Here is a 21,170-nt window from a genome sequence, read left to right as displayed (position 1 = left end):
GGTGTCAGCATTCGTATGAGGCTTGTACAATGCAGCAGCAGCACAGATTGTAATGGAAAGTGACGGGTTAATTTCGGTAATAAGCTTTGCTTGAAATTTTAGACGGGTGCAGACGAAGAGCGATCGCAAAGTTGCAACGTCTTCTTATTGTGCAAAACAGTTATAGGGTTAATGTCACCCTGGTCGGCTGAGTGTCGGCACAACTCTTCAGCAAAAATACTGTCATGAAATAAATAAATAAATATTTTGCGCACATTACGAAGTGTAGTCCACGAATTTATCTAGAAAATTTCACGAAAATCTAAGGCTCGTAACGGGTCGGGTTCGATCAGACCGGAACCCTAACTTGATTTAACCCGAACCTGAAAAATTATTTCGAGTTCAACCCGAACTTGACCCGAACTTGAATTTTCGATTTCGGGTTTAACCCGAACCTGACCTGAACCCGAAATTGTTCAACCCGAATTTGACCTGAACCAGAATTTTCAATTTCGGGTTCGACCCGAACCTGAACTGAACCCGAAATTTTAAATTTAATCAGGTCGGATTCGGGTAACCCGAAATTTTGAGCGTTTATTACACTAAAAAAAGTCACAAATTTCGGGTTACCCGAACCCGACCTGATTAAATTTAAAATTTCGGGTTCAGTTCAGGTTCGGGTCGAACTCGAAATTAAAAACTCAGGTTTAAGTCAAATTCGGGTTGAACAATTTCGGGTCAACCTGAACTAAAACAGGTCAACCCGAACCCGTTCCGAGCCTTGGAAAGTCAAGAAAATTTCCTTGAAAACTTATCGATTACCTCGATTCAAGAAAATCCAAATTTTTTAGAAAATTCGAGAAAATTTTCATTGTTTTTCGAGTTTTCTTGATTTTCTGGACGATTCAGGATAATTCGAGAAAATACAAAAAAAACGGGATAATTCGTGTAAATCAAAAAAATCAAGGAAATCGATAAGTTTTCAAGAAAATTTTCTTGATTTTCATGAATTTTTCTCAATTGTCTCGAGAAGTTTTCTTAACGAACGACAGTGAACCATCATGAACCGGAACCGCTCGCCTAAAAAGCTAGCGATCTACGCAGGGCCTATTATTTGGGAATTAATTCCCAAAATTCCCAAATATTTCCAAATATTCACAAATATTCCCAAATATTCACAAAAATTTAAGACCAGGTAGACGTAGACTTAAATAAAATTTGAACGATTCAGTGGATATCATGCTTATAAAATTTGTGATACATAATAAAGTGTTTTAAGCCAGCGGCGTTGGAGGTACCCCAAAAAATGTATGTGTTACGGCACAGCCCTGCTACTAGCATGAACACTGAATTGACAAGTGTCAAATTTGGAGGCGTGACAAGTGATACGAGCTACCGCTTAGGATTATGTTTTAACTCATACAACAAAAACAAGTCATCTATCTGTATAACAGAAACGCAGTGCCTACTGTGATTTCATCGGCCTCATGGTTTGGGAATCAATATTGTTAATATTTGTGAATATTTGGGGATATTTGTGAATATTGGTGAATTTTGGGAATATTTGGGAATATTTGGGAATATTTGTGAATATTTGGGAATATTTGGGAATATTTGGGAATATTTGTGAATATTTGGGAATTTTGGGAATATTTGGGAATTTTGGGAATATTTGGGAATATTTGGGAATATTTGTGAATTTTGGGAATATTTGGGAAGTAGACGAGGTGTAAAAGTTTTAACGATAGAAAATACCTGCTGTAATGCCACTGGTTTATTTCTAAGTCATTTGTGAACATCGAAAATAAACTTCTGATGGATGAGATTAAATGTCAATGGTATTTAAACACGATTTATAAAGCTTTATTGATAACAATACAAAATAGAAACCAAACATTTTGGGATAATATATTCAAAAGGAGTAATTATTTGGGAATTAATCCCCAAATATTCACAAAAATTCTCAAATATTCCCAAAATTCCCAAATATTCACAAATATTCCCAAATATTCCCAAAATTCCCAAAATTCACAAATATTCCCAAAATTCCCAAATATTCCCAAATATTCCCAAAATTCACAAATATTCCCAAATATTCCCAAAATTCACAAAATTCCCAAATATTCCCAAATATTCCCAAAATTCACAAATATTCCCAAAATTCACAAATATTCCCAAATATTCCCAAAATCGATTCCCAAATAATAGGCCCTGGATCTACGAGTGATCTGTGTGATAACGAACACGTTAATTTCGATGATGATACACCGGGATTGGTGGTATTTTGTGAGTTTTCTTTTAATTTTAAAGTTTTCGTTAGCTCAGTTACATGTCTCATTCACTAACGTTCATGCACAACTCTTTTTTTTCTGAAGATTGCATTCATTGCACATGAAAAGCATCCGTACAATAAATATCAGAAAATTTCGAAACGTGTACACAACATGACAAAGAAATTATTATTGCGTCCATCACAAACCAGCGGGGGCAGGTATACTATTTCGTTCTGACATCACTTTAATGTAAAATGTAGATGGTACAAAAGCACAATGAAACCTCCACAAATCGCTACTAAAGTTACACCATAGAAGTGGAATGTAGTCAAAATTTACTGCCGGAACAGTTAAAATACTTGAGATCGACGCAACATGAACGCAAAACTATTAACCTGAAACCGAGATGTGCTTGATAACTATGTGCAAGTGAATGCATGAATGGTTCATGCGGGGATATTAAGTTGTGTCGAGAACTGGATGGAACCACAGCAAGTGTAACAATTGTTACGATTTATTTTATAAAATTCGTATGAAAAAAACAACTCCAAAAGGAACGATTTCCTTTGCAATCTTTCTCGAATTAAATGAAAATGCAAAGAATTTAGAATTAAATAGTTTGCATTCATTGAATGGAATTTAAAAGTTTTTTTTTTCGGTCGGAATTCTAGCGATGTTCTAAAAGTTATGATGTATGTGTATGTGTATAAAGTGAAAATTAATGCACATTTTGTCTGCAATAAAGTTCAAACGAGTGTTATGGTGTAGAACATGTATGATTGGATTATGATATTTTATTAAATTACATCACTGCTGAATATTTTCCATCACCCGCATATATTCAATTTTGTTTTATTTCTTTGAGAAGTCTTCATTTCTCGCTTTTGTACGAGCGAACCTTGACTCCCAGATAGAGTGTACATTTTCGAAAACTTGACAAAGTTGACTACACTCCGTTATAAATATTGTAATCCATATCATTCATTATAATATATTATACATCCACCGCACACGAAATTGGTTCATGTGCTCCGTTTTTCTTCAGTGTATATAATCGTCCCTAATGTCGTCGTACACATTCCCGCGCAATGTCATTATAATGTGAAATAATGTTTCCACACCAGCACATTTCAATAAATTTTGTTGAAGTTGCATAAGTTTACACATTACAATATTACATATCATTATATTTTATACAAAAGTCAAGAACTGTTGACAATGACAATTTAAATATCAACTTTTATGAAACAAAACACAGACACAGCATCATCGTCTATAACTTTCCCAGAGAGTAGAGCATATCTGTAAAAGTGTGTCCTATATATCACGGTGGGATTGAACGAAACTTAAATATAACCCCCATCTGATTTTTTTTTTCATATTCTGGTTGAGGTATTTTGGTAGCTATTGGAGGAAAGCTACCGCAAAAGTATGTGGAAATCAGCTTTTACCGACTTCAACTGCACGCAATTAGTGTAAGAATCAAATAACCTAGAAAGAATAACAATTCGTAACAGACACTTGTTATTAGCCTGGTAAAGCAGGTCTGGTATCGTTATTAAGCTGAGACTACAGGATGATCCGCCATTACTCTTTTGTTGTCCTGTGTATTACATAGGAGTCCAAGTTTCACAGAGGGTGATGAAAATATGTTTTTTTTTAATATTGTACAATTCAGACGACTATTGTAAAACCCATTGGCTTCGCTGCCAGGTTATCGATGGAAGCCATTTTAACACGAATTAGTACCTCAGACCGTTTCGATAACAATATGTACTCAAATTGACTCGTGGGTCCAGGACGGCCGCGGATGCCAATTCTCCGAAACGGCCAAAGGGATCAGGAAACTGATAACAGTTTTGTGTAGTACTCGAGTTCCGCAACCAGAATATGAAAAGAGAAATTAGAGATGGTGTCGTGATACTAATTAAGTTTTGCTCAACCCCACCGTGATATGTGTGTTGTCATAAAAACATTTTCCTAGTATTTCTATCGCGTTCTAGGTGTAATACCAATAATTTATATGCTGTGACGAAAACCAGTTGTGTGTATATATTTTGGAGAGTTGTTGAAAGTTTTTGGTGGTAAACATAAATATTTAGGAGGAAACATGCAATTCAAGCATTGTTAAAAATTAGTTGTAATAATGTTGTCTCAGAGTTTATTAGGAGTATGTCATTGTTGGGAAATGTTTATTGTTTATTTTCGGTCTTGGTTTACAATCATTTATATTAAATGTATACCGGGGAGATAACGAAAAGCAGAAAATGGGAACGGATCCTTTCACATAAGTAAAGTTTTTCGTTTGTCAATTAAAAAAATTGTGTGCGAGCACTTTTAATGATGGTGTGGTTTACCTCATACAGTATTCACTTGTTTTCACTGGTATATTCAAGTATCTGTTTTGTGAAACTGAACCGATTTTTTCGTTCTCATACAAAGAGTAATACAGAAAATAATTTAAAACTTTTAATTAGACAGAAAAGTTAATCCTGAAATGTATTAAGAAGACCAAGTTGAAGAATTGACCGACTAACTATGCTCGTTTAATTGTAACCGTAATTGATTGTAAGATACTAACAAAAAGAATGGAGAATCAATTACTCAAAGGAAAATTGATCAAAATGATGGGGTTATTGGAAGGATTTAAGTTCTCTGTAATCTCTGCGAACTTTTGCTCAAATCTTTCGAATAGCGAAGTTAAATTTCCACTTCACTTTATTGCTTTACACTCCAATGTAATGTTACAAATTACCAAAATTTGCTAAAACTTACCAAGGAAATTCGGAAAAGTTTTTAAACGGGCACGTAGTTATATCATTTTGAAAATTGAACCTATTTTCAAAATGTTACAGCTACTGTCAGTCAATTTTGTGTCGAGGTGTTCTTCAGCTGTTCGATTACCTATAGGCGACTATTTTAGGTGCTACTTGCGAAGAGAAAAGTAATTTTCATAATTCAAGCGCGTTTTTTCTTCTTTTCATGTGTTTAATGACCTCCTTCTCTCATAGAATTAACAAACAACACACGAAAACTTTTAACGTTTTTTTTTTTGTAATTGACTCATACATTGAGCTGACGTGCCAGGTGCAGCACCATGCAAACTAAGACACAAAATTCAATGCCGCTAACTGTAATGAAAATTAAACACAAATAGCAATTGAAATTTGAATGAGAGATCGCTTGTGTTCCTCGGTGCAAAAGCAATCACACCGAGAGTTTAAAGTTTTAATGCATTGAAACGAAATTTGTTTACGACAATGCGACAGTTTGTTCCAATTTTCTGTGGAAACAGAGAAACTTACCTTTAACTTAAATCTACGGGATTCAAATAATTTAATTTTATTTTTATTTTTACTATTTCAGCTGAGCGAAGACATCGGCTATGTATTATATTCAGCCTTAGGATCGTTTTATATCCCCAGTTGTATCATGGTTTTCGTTTACATTAGAATATATTTTGCTGCCAAGGCAAGAGCCAGAAGAGGTATTAAAAAGAAACCACAGAAACAACACGAACAGGTAAGCACTTTATAACTCCTATATTTCAATTTTAATGATTTTCAGCATATGTTTGCTCTGGAATATCTATATTTTGATATTGATATTCAATGGGAAACGATCCAACTATTTTTCCGAAATACTACACACACATATGAAACTTTGCCCTTTCTTTTTTATGACAAAAAACGAAGGACAGAAAAAAGCACACGAATTTGTCTATCTGAGAGAAAGAATGTTACCGTTTTGTCGTTCGGTTCTTGTTTTTTTTTTCTTCGTCTTTCGTTCTCATAAAATGCTTAAAAGCAATTTGTGTCCAAGGACTCGTAAAAGTTATGAAGTGCTTGCACATTTTATGTTACAATTCGTCGTTCATATATGGTACCATCGGAATGAAATACCTTTCGACTATAAATACCCGCTAGGGGTATCCCATATGCTTCTAATATAAACAAATATAGAGGAGACATACACACAGGACACAGAGAAAAAAAGAGTACGAACGTAAATGTCAACTGATTAAATCCATACGTAATTGAGTGGCATTTTGCGTTAAACTATTCACCCAGAACAACAATTTATAAAATTTAAACTTTAAAATTATTTAAGCCTTCAAGTTAGGATAATAAATTGATAGCAGAAGTTTCTTAATTTCATTTTAGTTTTCAAAGAAGAACAAGAAGAATGTTATATGTCCTAAAAAGTTTTATATACTGAAGACTACTATCGTCTTCACATCGAATTCGGTAGAGTATTTTATGTTCGCTTTTTTGTTGGACAGTTTTACGAATGGGATTTTTTTAGGAATGAGGTGCACTATACCTTCACTTCAATAAGCAACCAATCAATATCGATAGCTATTGTATTAACTAAAAAGTATTATTCACATCGTAATTGGATTCGTTGGAGCAAATAATTTAATCAGAAACTAAAATAAATAGAAATGCTTTTTTTATTTTAATTGAAAACTGAACACTCCAGTCAAATATTGAATTTTGAAAGGAGTACTCTCTGCACCGTATACCTATCCAACTAATTGCAAACAAATACAATGTTAAACATTCCTTTTTAATATATTTGTATATGATTCGTAGATTCTATTGATTTCAGTTTCCAGTTGACGCGAACCTATAAGTAAATTGTTTAAGTTGCAACGGTTGCAATTTAGTTCTGTTTAACTGCTTTTAATTGAGCACTTAGAGGAAGTGGGTCAGTTACGAGCAGTGTTTATTTTGGTTACGAGCCCCCATTTTATCTTTCTCACTGAAACAGTAGCATCACTCGGACCTCTCTTTCATTGCTCGTACCCAGAACCCAAAGACTATTTTCGGAAAGACGTTTTCCATTTTCCCAGATTTTCATAGATTTTCCATTATTTCGGAAAATAGGGGAAAATTAAGGAAAATATTGGAAAATCGTTTCCTAAAAATTGTCCCTGCTCGTAACTGACCCTCTTAGCCTACCAATTTTTATGAAATGGTGGAACATATCAAAACAATATCGAGCGAAGAAAACCCGGCGAAAACAGACGCTTTCCCACAAGTTTATTTGCCGCCATTTGGTAATCGTTTTATGGATCGTATGTTGTAAGGTTTCACCACCTAACGTTTATTTTAAGGCTACACAATCATATTTTTTATCAGATCCCAACTTATTCACGAGTCGTCGTCAGTGATTTCTCTCTCAAAAATAAAACTTATATTCCTTATGTAGACATCGCTGGTTGGGTGTAAGTGGCACATAGACTTTATATATTATATACCCATCCCTGAATCAGAAAATATTTGTGCAGTAGATCAATAAAGGTTAATTGTTTTTATTATGTCTACTGAACAGAGAATATATATTTTATGAGCATATCAAATTTATGGGCTTTTTCCCCCGTATACACATGATATGACTAATAGCGGGCCATAAAATAGTAATTAAATTTTGCGGTCATAAATCTACACAAACAATATTTTAGTCTAATTTTAATTTTGAGTTTTCATGATTAATAATGATGACTGGGTATCGGTTCCATTATTTTCGATCGCCTTTAATTAACACATTTTTAGGTGGAAAAACACAATGATCTTATTAACCAAATGTTGTAATTAGGTGACATTTATAATGCTAAAAAATAGTGCAAGGTCGGTTATATTTTACTCAAATGACAAACCGATTAAATGAACTCATCATCAGATTTTAATTTTTGTGCGTTTCGTTTCTTGGTTCGGCCTACATCATTCCACATGTTGTCAACAAAAGAGAGTCGTTTCACTCACACAACGTGTAGAATTGAAGAAACGTAAAGACAAGCGGTGCGGTGCCCCCATGTGATGAAATACAAGAGGAACGAAAGAAACAAACAAAACCCATCCGAATGCGTCAAATATGGTAACGACTCCAATCTATTGTTCTGGGGCTCGTAACTGATACATTGTTTCTGATGGCAAGAACAGAGGGGGACTCGTAGCCGAAACATTGTTTCTTATGGTAAGAGGGGGATCGTAACTGGTTCCTCCAACTTCCATTCTAAACACTTCATGGAGCTTTCAATGATGTTCAGCGTTTAAAAAAAAATGTTGGGCCTTAGGAATCACTTTTAGTGTAGACACTTGAAAATATGAACGCGTTCCGCCAAGGAATCAGACATAAATCTTAACAAAAAAAAATCCCCTAGCACAAAATCGAAGTAGTAAGAACCCTCCAAAAATATTCTGCGTTTCCAAGATTCTGAAAGAAAAATCAAAAATAGAACCATATTCAGCTTCAGTGATCCTAATATTTCTCAACGTTTATTACAAGGCAAAACCACAAGTTTCCTGAATGAAAACACTTCCAAATCTTTTTTTTTGTATTCGAACTATTTCATTAGGTTCTTTTAAGATTTCAGACAGGACTCCTGCCACAGGAGACACCCTCAATTTTTTTAAAAACACATTCTAACATTCCACTAGAAAAATTAAATTATTGGAATACTAAAGACGTCGCTCGCTACGCTCACGTGGTTCCACCCACACCTACATGAGTACAACAGTACCAACAACACCATCATGTCAATATTTATAGCAACATGAAATGGATCGAAATTGTCAGTTCTTATAATTCTCTCTCTCTCTCTCTCTGTGTGTGTATTTAGGATTTTTTTTGGACCAAACTCGTATTGTTAAATAAATATGAATTCCAATATGTTCTCCGTCTTTTGTTCTATATTTTACCTATATCTGCTCTTATTCACAAAGCTTTTCATTGTATGAATTAGATATTATATGTGTATGCTTTGAACCTTTTCAACAGTTTACCCGTTTTCCGCTTTCGACGATTGGGCGCAGCACATAATACACGCATATAAATACGTAAAATGTGTTAATTGTTTATACCATAATTTGGTTTCGAGAAATTCCCCTCGACTTCTTCCCATACGGACTGAATAAATAAATGTGTGAAGCTATATATACTGAAATTGACTTCAAACAAGAAAATAAATGGTGCGAAATCTCATAATTTACGTCTATGATAAATTAATAATAATTTTTAGTCAAAACCTCTTGCCATTAACATACACATCTCAACTTGTTCCAGCGACAGAATATGATAAAGATGTTGTTATTCAATCTGTGTGTAATTAGTATGTTGCCGAAGGGACTACTAAATGAAATAAGTTTAATACAATTGGTACACCTTAAATGATTTAATTAAAGGTGCAAATACAGTGGGATGCTAAAACCTTTTTTTTAATTAAATGTTTGAATAGCGGTACCTGCCGTTATATGGAGAGTAAGTCATTCGTGACTTAATGCGCTACTCAATATTTTATGATGTTGGTACACGGAAAGAAAAGCGAAATTCGACATCAGTTCGGTTTTGGGAGTTGTGGTGGCTTGTAAATGATTCCACACAAAGTTTGTTTAATAAATGAAAATCTAGATTTTTTATTTTATTATTACATTGTTGTGTGAGCGCGTGCCTAACCAAAATTCATAATATAAAAATCTAGATGTTCATTTGTCGAAATTGTCGCAATTTTCTGTGACACTTGTTTCTTTTACAAGAAAATCTAATTTGATGAAAATTTTGCGATTTTGTCAAGTTCCTTTAAAAGTACTAAGTGTCCTCGAAGGTGACAGCTCGTGAGTTGGTCTATAAGAGCCATTCACGTCAAAAAAGAGATAAACCGCGACTCGTAGCGTTGTGCACTCTATTGTCATCACTTTTGTACATTATTCTAATCAGCTACTTCTACCTACCACATCACACAAACAATAATGTCACAACAATAATTTTAAACAGCTTTCGCTCATCACCCATCATCTACTCGGTACACTGATTCGGTCGCTCAGAATTTAATATTCTTTTGCTAGAGTTCAAATAGCCATTTCGTTGTTTCATTATTTTATATTCTACGCTCTACACATAGTAGTATAATATATAATGTTACATATAATAGTTCTATTCGTTAGACTCTGCACCGCAATACCGTCGGTTTTATTCACCTCAAAGTCAAACATAGCGCTATGAATTTACAATTTTCAAATGTACATTTTTTTAGGTTTTCTCGCATAATTTTATTTAAAAAAATCGTTCGTAGACAAACCAAATCCACCATTTTCATTTCACTCAATGGCAAAATGTGAATGAATAATATGATGTGTGTTTCGTGGAATATATCTCTGTATTCGGCTTACGTATTCTACCCGTTTATACAGTACCTAATATTTGTATACTTAAAAGTGCAGAGCGGATGCCTAGCACAGGAATAATTGTCTGCTAGAGTATGTAGAATTTGTCTTTCTCATGTTAGCTTTTCATTAAAATATTTTTTTTTCGGAAGATAAAAGATAAAATAATGATCTCATATTATGTGCACAAGATTGTATAACGTTTTCGTCCATAGACACATGGCACATTCTAAAGTGATCATCTATCGTACATTATTTTTGAATTGAAATTGCAACAATCAAAGAATGTCAACGTACTGTGGACTGACGGTTGGTTATTTCCTAAAAAATTTTAATTAAGAATTATCAACAAAATGAAATAAAATGAAAATTTTGATGTGGGTTTAAATGGAGATAAATAATATCTGGTGTCTCACGGTAATCAAAAACGAGAAACGTCTGATTTGTCAATCGTTCATAGTATTTACGGTAAGGCTTTGTTCAAACGTGTGACACACTATGTCACAAACGAGAAAAGCTGCAAACAAACGAGAAGGCGTAGCATCCCACGGTGGGATTCCCACCATCTTCTTCCCATACATTACATTCTACATGGTCATTTCTGAACAAAATGAAAATAAATACAAAATTTGTGGAGATTCTCTACTTATCACGGTGTGCCTTAACCAACTTTAAATGGAAGTGTCGCACCACATCGGATTTTTTTTGCTAATTCAATAGGGGGAGGTAGACTGGTTACAAAAATAAACGAAATCTCAATGTTTAGATGCATACTGTAGAAGAATTTTTTGCTAAAAATAATGTTTTTTAATGATAAAAATTGTGAATGCGTATTTTGGCGAAAAAAACATTTTTGTCATTTTCATAAAATACATGAAAATGTATGGAAAAATGACTTCAAAGTGGTCGCAAAAAAAATTCTCCCAGCCGTTTTTCTTATTATTGCTATTTTTGTAACCAGTCTACCTCCCCCTATTGAATTAGCAAAAAAAATCCGATGTGGTGCGACACTTTCATTTAAAGTTAGTTAAGGCACACCGTGCTTAATGAAACTGGCCATATGCACATGGCAAATTCGGTATGAACGAAAAAACGAAAAATTTTCCTGTTCAAATGAGGCAATTTCCTCTTCACCATTATATTTTTGCTTTAGGCTAAACTTATAATTTCATTGTTGGACCATATAGTAGACCGTTTTATGATGTGAACATGAACAATCGTCCAGCTAGAGCCAGAAACGCTACGCTGTTAATTAATCGAGATTTTTTTTTAACGTCTACTACAAATGGATGTTTAGATGTTATCATCGTCAGCCACTACCTCCACACGTCATCATTCTAGCATGATAAAGTTTCGCTAGTTTTCAATCCGCTTCGTATTGCCATTGCATCGATTCTGTCACTCCGACCTATTACCATTGCAATTATTGAATCTCCTACTCCTTTTGTTAAAAGTAAATTCGGAGGTGACTTATTTTGATTTATGATTAAGAGTGATGTCACCAAAACATCGAACAAAATCAGACATTTTGGGACAAGGGGTCACAGATATTATTGACTTATAGCTCATTCGATTCGTTGAACTTTTCCGAGTAAAAGGTAGTACTACGTTTGGTGAACTTTATTTTGTTGTCAACGCTCGAGGTCATGAAGTAAGAGTCTGCCAAAAGGGGCCCAAAATCGTTTTCTTGCGATTAGTCGAATAAAACAATTTTGGGAAAAAAAACTTTTTTAGCTAGCCTTGTAGGCCTTGAAGAGAGTATTTTGAGTATACACACCACCATGTCTATGTTGACCTGTTGGTGATATCAATCATTTTAGGTGAAAAAATAGGTGATTTTCCCAAGTCCCTGACCGGCTGCATTGACATAAGTCCAAGACATGGTATGTATGATGACAGAGGCTAGCCTTTGCAGTACCATAATATGGAAAAACATCCTTGGATAAGTTTCACTGCAAAGGGTTGGAGCGACTTTAGTTCAAGTCCACACCAAGTTGACGAAATTTTTTACCTTTATTTCGTTTGTTTTTCGCTTTTTTAAGGATTTTTGTGCGGCTATTCATTTTATTGCTGATAAGAGTGAGATCAACTAAAATAAAGAATTTTTCGATGTATTCACGCTGTTTTTATACTCTTGGAACCCAAATTTCGATCTATTTGGACTATTTTCTATATAAAAGTGGGGTATGAAGCATTTTTGGATTTTTTTTGTGGCTACTCAATATTTATTTTCAATAAAATTGTTATTTAAAGTGAAGTAAACTAAAACAAAGAGTTACTTGATGTATCCACGTTGGTTACGTACACTACGACTTAAAATTTCGAACGTTTTATGCATCCCAACGTTGTTCGAATATTTCGCTATATCACTCTTAATTAATTAAGAATTAACTAAACTACTAAAATTTATTGAAATTAAGAGCAATTGGTAGCAAGCACGCTGAACATAGACTATATTCATGCTTTGAAATATCTGTTTTTGATGTTTGCGTTCCGGAAACGTCCTTTTTTCGAACAAAAAAAGGAACAGCACAATTAACAAGTCATTGTAAAATCATAAAAAAGTCAGTGCAAGACAAAATAATGATTTTTACGAGTCGTTTACGCGTCGACCCAAAGCTATTTTTAAGTTCTTGTCTTTATTTTGGACTTCCAGTACCGTTAAAACCCCATTACCACCCAATGATGGAAACAGTGAATGTTACACCTGTTCGTCTACCCATCTGAATTTGTATTTATTATTTACTTGAAGCACTAATGGGAAATACATCTGATTAATTTTAGTTGAAATGTACTGATTGTATCAATACCCACAGCGCAACAAAATATTTTCTAATAGCTGTGTAGCGTTAGCACTAATGTTTTCGTTTAGCCAACCATCTGTAAACATATAAAATGAGTTCTACAAAAAAAAGCATGAAATATCCAACAAGCAATAATAATTGCTTATGACAAATTAACGAAAATTCGCTGACTCTTCATACATGTTGTGTATCCAATTCACCATTTAGTCTTTGATGTCGAATTCTTTATATTTTTTTTGACGTTATGAAATCGCTCAAGTGACCAATAAAAATGGAAAATGATTACTATCAAGAAAAATTTTCGGTGTTTTTTTTTGTCGGTTCTCGAAGGGACGGGAAAATGAAAACGAAAACTCTGCCAATTTATTTTTTCCCCGTAAATAACATAAAATAATCAAAACACAAGAGGTAAAATGTCAATTTAAAGATTTTTCCGTCTGCGTGTAAAAATATTTTATACGTGGGAAATATGGGTTTGAGTTATTTCCTGTGTTTTCGGTTCATTTTTTTTAGAGAGAGAAATATATTAGGTATATTCTGGCTGTTTGATCATGATGAACGAAAATTGTTTTGATTGTTTAGATGATATCGGATGAATTTTAAATCAGATAATCTTATGATCATGAAGGATTTTACGTTTGTATGCCTGGAGACTTTTTCAGTTTAACTGCAATAAAAATGGGCATGTTTTTATATATATTTTCAGAAAAACATAAAGAAATGAGACGTGCTATGGCAGAGACGGAGGATTTTCTATTTTATTCCCTAAATATATCTATATATTCTATACCACACTAAAGTCGGTTTCAAATTTAGTGTATTTATTGAGAGTAAATGCGGTAACATTGTATTTCCTCTGGCTCGTATACAAACTTGAAAGTATGGACTATATGTGCCATTTTATTTATAATACATACGCTATGAATGCACTCGATTCCGGTCAGCATCCTTACAATCGTTTTTGAGTGAGTGATAATCCTAATCATTGATTAGTAGCAGCATCAATTTACTGATGCAGTACGGTCCATTTATGAGTGGTTTTGCTTCGAGAAAATAGATAAATGTGGGCACGTACTATCCTTTCTGTTGGTTGCCGGTATGTGTTCAGCATTAAAAAAGCTAATAATTTGTGAACATATTCAATTGGGATAAAGCACACATTAGTAAATTGAATCAAAAGGGACATAGGTAAGAAAAAGAAGTCAGCTGTGTTGCAAGTTGCAACTGATTTGATGTTGAATTGAATTTTTGGCCTTTACGGTGAATTTTTTTATTATTCTGAGAAAAAGAGGGAGTCGTTTATAATACAATTTGTCCCACAATCGATATCCACAACTATCCATATTTGTGATTTAATGTGTGCTTCATAACGACTAAGTTTCGGCGTCAAATAGAAAGATGACGAAAAGAGGACATCTTCACATTCAAAAAAGAGTACGAAATTGTGTGTCTAACGCTAAATTAAAACAATGGTTTACGCATCTTATACAACTTTACTGAGTCAATTCTAAAATCCCTTGTACATGAAATTGTCGTGATATTCTTTTAGATCCCTTTACTTGTCAGTATTAACACCCATCGAATATTGACCGAATAAGAACTTTTATGTACAGCAGTACGTAAATGGATTTCCATACATACTTTTGCGTACTAGTGCGTAAAGGTGACGTTTGGAAAAATGAAGATCCCACTCCTGTACATAAAATCTGGTTGCTAACTTGTGCCTAAACTGGAATTTTGCGCATACGATGTATTGTCAACCTCTTTCACATCCATTGCGCAAAATTTCCATCTAGGCACATGTTAGCAAAGCTATTTAGCTTTGCAAATTTTCTAAAAAATTTTTTAATATCTTCCAGCGGAGCGAGTGAAAAACGTTTGACATAGAGAATTCATTGAATTAATAAGTAATTTTCAGATGAGATTATTATCTAACGCGTGTTCAGCGAAAATTTTTCGCTCTGTGAGTAAGAAAGTCTTAAAAAAGAACGACAAAAGGGGATGTTTTCATCAAAAGTGTTGCTCTTAAAAAAAAGTAGAAAAGAGACAAAAAAAAGAGGACACATGGGAATTCCAATTACAAACATTAAATAAGTGACTTCTTATTTTTTGGTACAAATTCTTTTGATTCATACCAAATTCGATATCTCTTTAATATACATTTCATACGTAAATGTCCATACATTGGTAATGCATGTGAAACGAATAAAGAGAAATGGATCGTAAATTTGAATTCTAACTTCCACAACCCCCACTACATCTTGTATTGTAAATATGAGTACACAAGGCGCCAATTCTTATAAATAGAAGGATTCGTAGCTTGACAGTTGCCACCTTAAAAATTACGAATCGAATGGACCACACTTAGCATTAAGGTGACAACTGTAAAGGCCAAGACATTTTTCATACATTTTGTACGACTTTACGAACTCTGTATTAGCCTTAAAATCTCAAACAAACACTCTAAACTTCTAAATGGACACATAAGATTGAAGGAGTGGAATATTTAAAAAAAATATTTTTGTCTTTATCAGCCGAAAACCGTTGGCTATCCATGAAGTACCATGTATAAGTCGAAGCAAAACAACGATTTAGTAAATGTATGAGTTTTGTATAGTAGTGTTCCGTTCAAATGTTTGTTAAACGTCTACCGGTTTCACTTTTGTCATGTTTTCATGCTCCCCTCCAGAGCTAACGTGATTTACAGATGTCATCAATTGTATAAATTAGTCTCAATTATTTTATTTTTTTTTTACTTGCAACGCTCCAACGTTTTATGTCCTGTACAGATTAAATTGTTCGTGCAACTGTTTATGACAGTGCATGCAAAGAAATTAAAATAAAAGTCCCAAATGTTCGACAAAAGTAGTCCTTTGTCTCAAAAGACAATAAATTTGGGACCGATAGTATACGTTTTCTTTCTATACGTTATTACCTTTCAATTAAGTTCCAAACAAAACATTTTTATATTTTATTTCGATGCCGAACGTTATTTCAAGTATTTTTGCATTATATTATGCATGGAAATTTTGCATAATTAATTTTTAATTCAGTAAAGTATCGTGAAAAATTAAGAAAATAAGCAAAGTCAGAAACATTCGTCAACATGCGTGCAGCGCGCCATCTTTTTATTCAGTCGAAATTGCGAAAACAATCGGGATATTTTGCAAACATGTAAACAAAATGTCCTTCTTCATTTGGCAAATGACCCTTCTCCATCGGGTTGTACATGTTTTTGTTATGGTCTAGAATAATATATTTTACTTGTACATAAAATTAGAGTAAGGAAGCGCGTGAAATGATGACAATGAACCATACGAGTAAATTAGGAAAAGTATTTTCCTTAAATCATGTCAGAATTAAGCACTTTGTTTCAGCACTAGTTAGGGAAATCATTTCTTAATGATCCAAGTCCAAATTGCTTCACTATTTAGACGTTTTTTGTCAAATGTAAATGGTTAATGGCTATAATCGAGTCAATAACGTACTCATACCACGAATTCTTTGTCAAATGTATGTGGACTGAGCCAGGGCCTATTTTGTAGAACTTTCAACCATTTGCGAGAGAAATTGTTTTAATTCTACAAAATTCTAAAACTGTTAAAAAATTTATAAAGTAGAAGTTAGTGATATATTTTGGACCGAGACGTTCTTTAATGAGCCATCATAAGATGATTTAAGAGTGATATCGCCAAGACTTCAGGTGATTGGGGAACAAGCGGTCTCCGATTTTAATGAGTGATAGCTCATTCGATTCGTCGTTTAATTCTAGCGAAAACGTATCTGCCATTTTTTTGAAAAAAAATTACTTTCTGTGAAAAAGGTTCAAAAGTGAGGACATGTCAGAGGATAACGAAAACAGTTTTTTGGCAATAACTCAAGAAACGATTATTTTAAATTATTGTAATGATGTACGAATGTCGGCCTTGGAAAGACCTACAGGTAGAGTATACGCACAGCTTGGTGCGAGTATGTCCGCGAGAGTTATTACTAATAATATAGTGAATGTTCGGAGAGTCCGCCTTCTCTGCAGCTTCTATGTTCCGCGGAACTGAGTATGGGGTGTTGTAGCTGGCCTCACCCACTATCGTCCCACATATAAATGAACCCAGTACTTTTGGGCTGCAAGCCTACAGAAGTCTTGTAAAAAAAAGTTGGTGCCAAAATGCAGATTTTTTCCTTCTTTCTGTACGCCCAACTGCTGAAACAGCGTCTGGAACGCTTCTACGGGAATAATTTCATATCATCTACTATTCTGTTACCTTATAGTACCTATGTCGCGAACATATATCGTTACAAAATATCCAGTATTAGTAATATCAAGAGAGAAATTATTAAATTTTTCTCGGCGGATTTTACTCAAATAAAGTGTTAGCGTGTAGGGCATGAACAGTAATTGACTTGGAACTTCGATGATTTTTAAAACTCTGATAAATCTAGAATTACGAAAAAATGCATAAAGTAGGCTCTGGTCTGTTAACTCAAACCAGTCACTCTACAAACAAATATACTTAATCACTCTGGCGGGAATAGTGCTATTTTCTCGTTCTTTTGTGAATACATCGGGTTTCGAATTGAAGATGTTTATCTTAACAAGTATACCCAATATCCAATATCATTCGAAAATGGATCTCCTTCGCTTGTTCAATTGATGTGCAAATATTTCGATTAAATAAATTTCACAACTTTGAATGATTCCTCAAACTATTTCCTACACTTGAAGTTTAAATAAATTATTTTTGTCGCAACTAAATTTTCTGTGAGAGAAAAAAAGAAGAAGCGGAGTACGAAAAGTAAAGATGTTCAAACACAATTCTCCACTCTTTTTTTTAAAATGTGAAACCACTTTCAGCATTTTTATTGACTCTGCCATTCCTCGCAAAAGTAACTTGTCTTCAATAATCTATGTTGAAAAATGTATAAAACTCGACAGAGCAGACATCCAATTTATATGTTGGAAAAATAAACGGGAAACTGAATCCGCACAAAATGGGAAACAGACCAATGTATATACAATACAACATATACATTGGTATATTATGTGCCCAGGTGATAAATTCAATAATAGACATCAGCATTATTGGTATCTGGATGCTACAGTCTGGTTTGGTCACGTTATTCATTTACATAATAACTTTAAAGCATTTATAAATCCAGTGAACTGAAATGCACACTAGATATTTTATGTAAATTTTAATTATATTGGAGTTGAGTTTGTGATGAGAATATGGTAAATTGGGTGTATGGGTGTGTGTGTGTGTGTAGTGTATCCACCTACGTGTCCCAAAAACAAACAATAAACAAAAATTAAATAACTAAAAGTCTCTGGCAATTCCATTTCATTTAATTAACATTGCACAAAAGTTCTGTTTCGACTAAACTACAACCCATACCACACATACCCTTCCGATTCACAATCATAAAAGCTAATTGAATTCAATTTTTTTTTTCTCGTTGTTGTTGTTTTTTAGGTCACTAGTTTCACAACAAAATCGAATCCAATGCCAAATACACAAAATACATCACAACAACACCAACAGCAACAGATCGCCACCATTGAAACACAAAATCAGTCGTCGGCTGGAGCAATGCCAATTCCAATTGTAACGTGTGATTTTGCATCTGATGTTTCAACAAGTGAAGCGGCTGATGCAGATAATCAAAATTTAGACAAAGATACGCTTAAGGTTTCCACTATATCAGCAAATACACAATCACCAACGACTTCCAATAGTTCTACGAATGGAAAATCATCGCCCATAAACGAGCTTAAAATATCGCCAACAGCATCAAGATGTCGCGCCTTATCCGTTGGAATTGATAGTGATATGGTTAGTGAATTCGATCCATCCAGTTCGGATTCAGGTGTTATAAGTAGGTGCGCCGTAGTTAAACCTTTGAAATTTCGACTCTGTCAGCCGATTTTCGGTAAGAAAAGTCATCACAAAAGTAACGAAGTTAAAATACAAAAACATCTAGAGCCAGCCGAACTCGAACCGGCTATACCGAAGATACAGAAGCAACGCGATCCCGAAAAAGAGAAACGACGAATCGCACGCAAAAAGGAGAAGCGTGCCACTCTGATCCTAGGCCTGATTATGGGAAGTTTTATCGCCTGCTGGCTTCCATTTTTCTTTTTATACATTTTAAAGCCGGCATGTGAAGCATGCCAAATACCAAATTCAGCATTTAGCGTAGCATTCTGGCTCGGCTATATGAATTCGGCACTGAATCCTGCCATCTACACTATTTTCAACAAAGACTTCCGACGCGCATTTCGGCGTATTCTGTTCAAGTGATGTTTGGCATATGTGTGCTGCTATCGCTGTGTAGCTAGAAGTATCGAAAAAGCTACCGAACGAGCGATGGGCGGCACACCAATGGGCGGTTATGGCTATCTTCGAAGATAAGTCGATAATTATTAAATGGTTTTTTTTGAGCCCATTTTTATTCTAACAGAAACAACCAAAATAAAATTAAATTAAATTTGAACATTGAAATGTATACACACGAACGACGCATAAAAAACAAACAAATGGAAAAAAAATAGAAAATTTTTATTTAAAATAAGTAGCTAAATGTAAACTTTAAAACAACACAGAAAATGGAAGAATTGAAATAAAAGTAAAAAAAAAAATCAATTTTAAAATTATATTATACAAAACGTAAGAAAATAAAAAATAAAATTTAATAAAAAATAAAGAAAAAATAAAAATAAAAACACCAATTACTCTTTTATAAAATAAATGTGTCATTAACTTAAAAAAAAAACAAAGAAAAAAAAATGAATGAGCAATAACACCTAAGTACTTTTGTCAAAAAAACAAAAAACCAACCTAGGTAGTCGAGTAACACTAAAAATAAATTACGGCAGAAAAGGTATTTTCCTTCAGTGTAAAATTGTCTTCTAAATATATATTATATTAAAACAAAAAGCAAAACAAAAACCCATTACACATTTTATATTTAAAACTAATAAATGGAATTTTTATACGTTCTGCAATTAAAAGGAATATTTATGTAAAATAGAGATACAAAATATGACAAACCAAATTAAATTAAAAAAAAAAATTGATAGTAGAGGAATGGGAGGTCTGCAATCGGGCGTGTAAATACCGTTTTCGGTCTGATTATGATAGATTGCAGATAGTTTGGTCGAGAAAGTGAAATTTCTTTTATGATTTGTTTCCAATTTTAGATAACAATTTTTCTCCTCAACGAAAAGTAAAACAATTTTACATGACTAGTGATAAAAAGATGAAAAGTAGAGTTTTCGTGTGAATTGTGTTGATCCGAGGCGAAGCCGAGGTCAATAAACACACGAAAACGAGACTTTTCATTTTTATCTCGAGTTATGTAATGGATTTTACATGCTGAGGGCGTCGAAAGTAGTGCTTGAAACATGAAAAGTACGGTTTTCGACGCATGTAGCATGTAAAACAATTTTACGCATTCACCAATGGAAATGCTATTTTCATTCGCTTTGCTCGTATTAAGTTTGAATCGCTTAAGCAACGTGCATTGCTTAAACAGGTAAAAAAAAACAAGATCTGTTGCGTCTTTACTAGATCTCTTCACTGACAAGTTTCGCAATATAATTTTGATCAATTAAGTGAATGTAAAAATGTAAGAACGGTGAGAGGACTCGTTCACTTTGGTAAAAAAGAGAAGGACCGGGTCAAATCCTTCAGTCGTGATTAACATACCGACACATTATCTCGCTTGGCTCTGGCCGTAGACTTCACACTTGTAGGAGTTGTAAACTATTCTGTTTGATTGTTTTAATTGCACGCATATAAAAATAGATTCAGAAATTGGTTGAGAGTTACTTATCTAATACGGTCTACAAAGAACAATGGTTATATTCAACGTTTTTCATAAAAATTTCATGCATTTTCAATCTGGCACACGGCGTGAACATGGACACATTGATCAAACTTCTTAAAAAA

General features: G+C 33.8%; 1 protein-coding gene across 2 annotated transcripts in view; it reads left to right on the top strand.

The window, feature by feature from the left end:
- The window catches only part of LOC119069159 (alpha-2 adrenergic receptor), a 209,296-nt gene extending 189,128 nt beyond the window's left edge, over window positions 1-20,168 (top strand). Inside the window, exons 3-5 of one of the 2 annotated variants that reach the window (XM_037173066.1) lie at window positions 5,619-5,774; window positions 18,693-19,149; window positions 19,201-20,168. In XM_037173066.1, coding sequence (XP_037028961.1) covers window positions 5,619-5,774; window positions 18,693-19,149; window positions 19,201-19,520 — 933 coding nt within the window. In that variant the 3' untranslated portion in view covers window positions 19,521-20,168. Of the gene's footprint in view, window positions 1-5,618; window positions 5,775-18,692 lie in introns of both variants that reach the window. The other variant, XM_037173065.1, reaches the window with a different exon arrangement.
- The last annotated feature ends 1,002 nt before the right edge of the window (window positions 20,169-21,170 follow it).

This window comes from Bradysia coprophila, assembly GCF_014529535.1.
Source record: "Bradysia coprophila strain Holo2 chromosome X unlocalized genomic scaffold, BU_Bcop_v1 contig_26, whole genome shotgun sequence".
In the NCBI taxonomy this organism is placed as follows: Eukaryota; Metazoa; Arthropoda; class Insecta; order Diptera; family Sciaridae; genus Bradysia; species Bradysia coprophila.
Note: the sequence above shows the minus strand (reverse complement) of the source record. Positions and strands in the feature narration are given on the sequence as shown.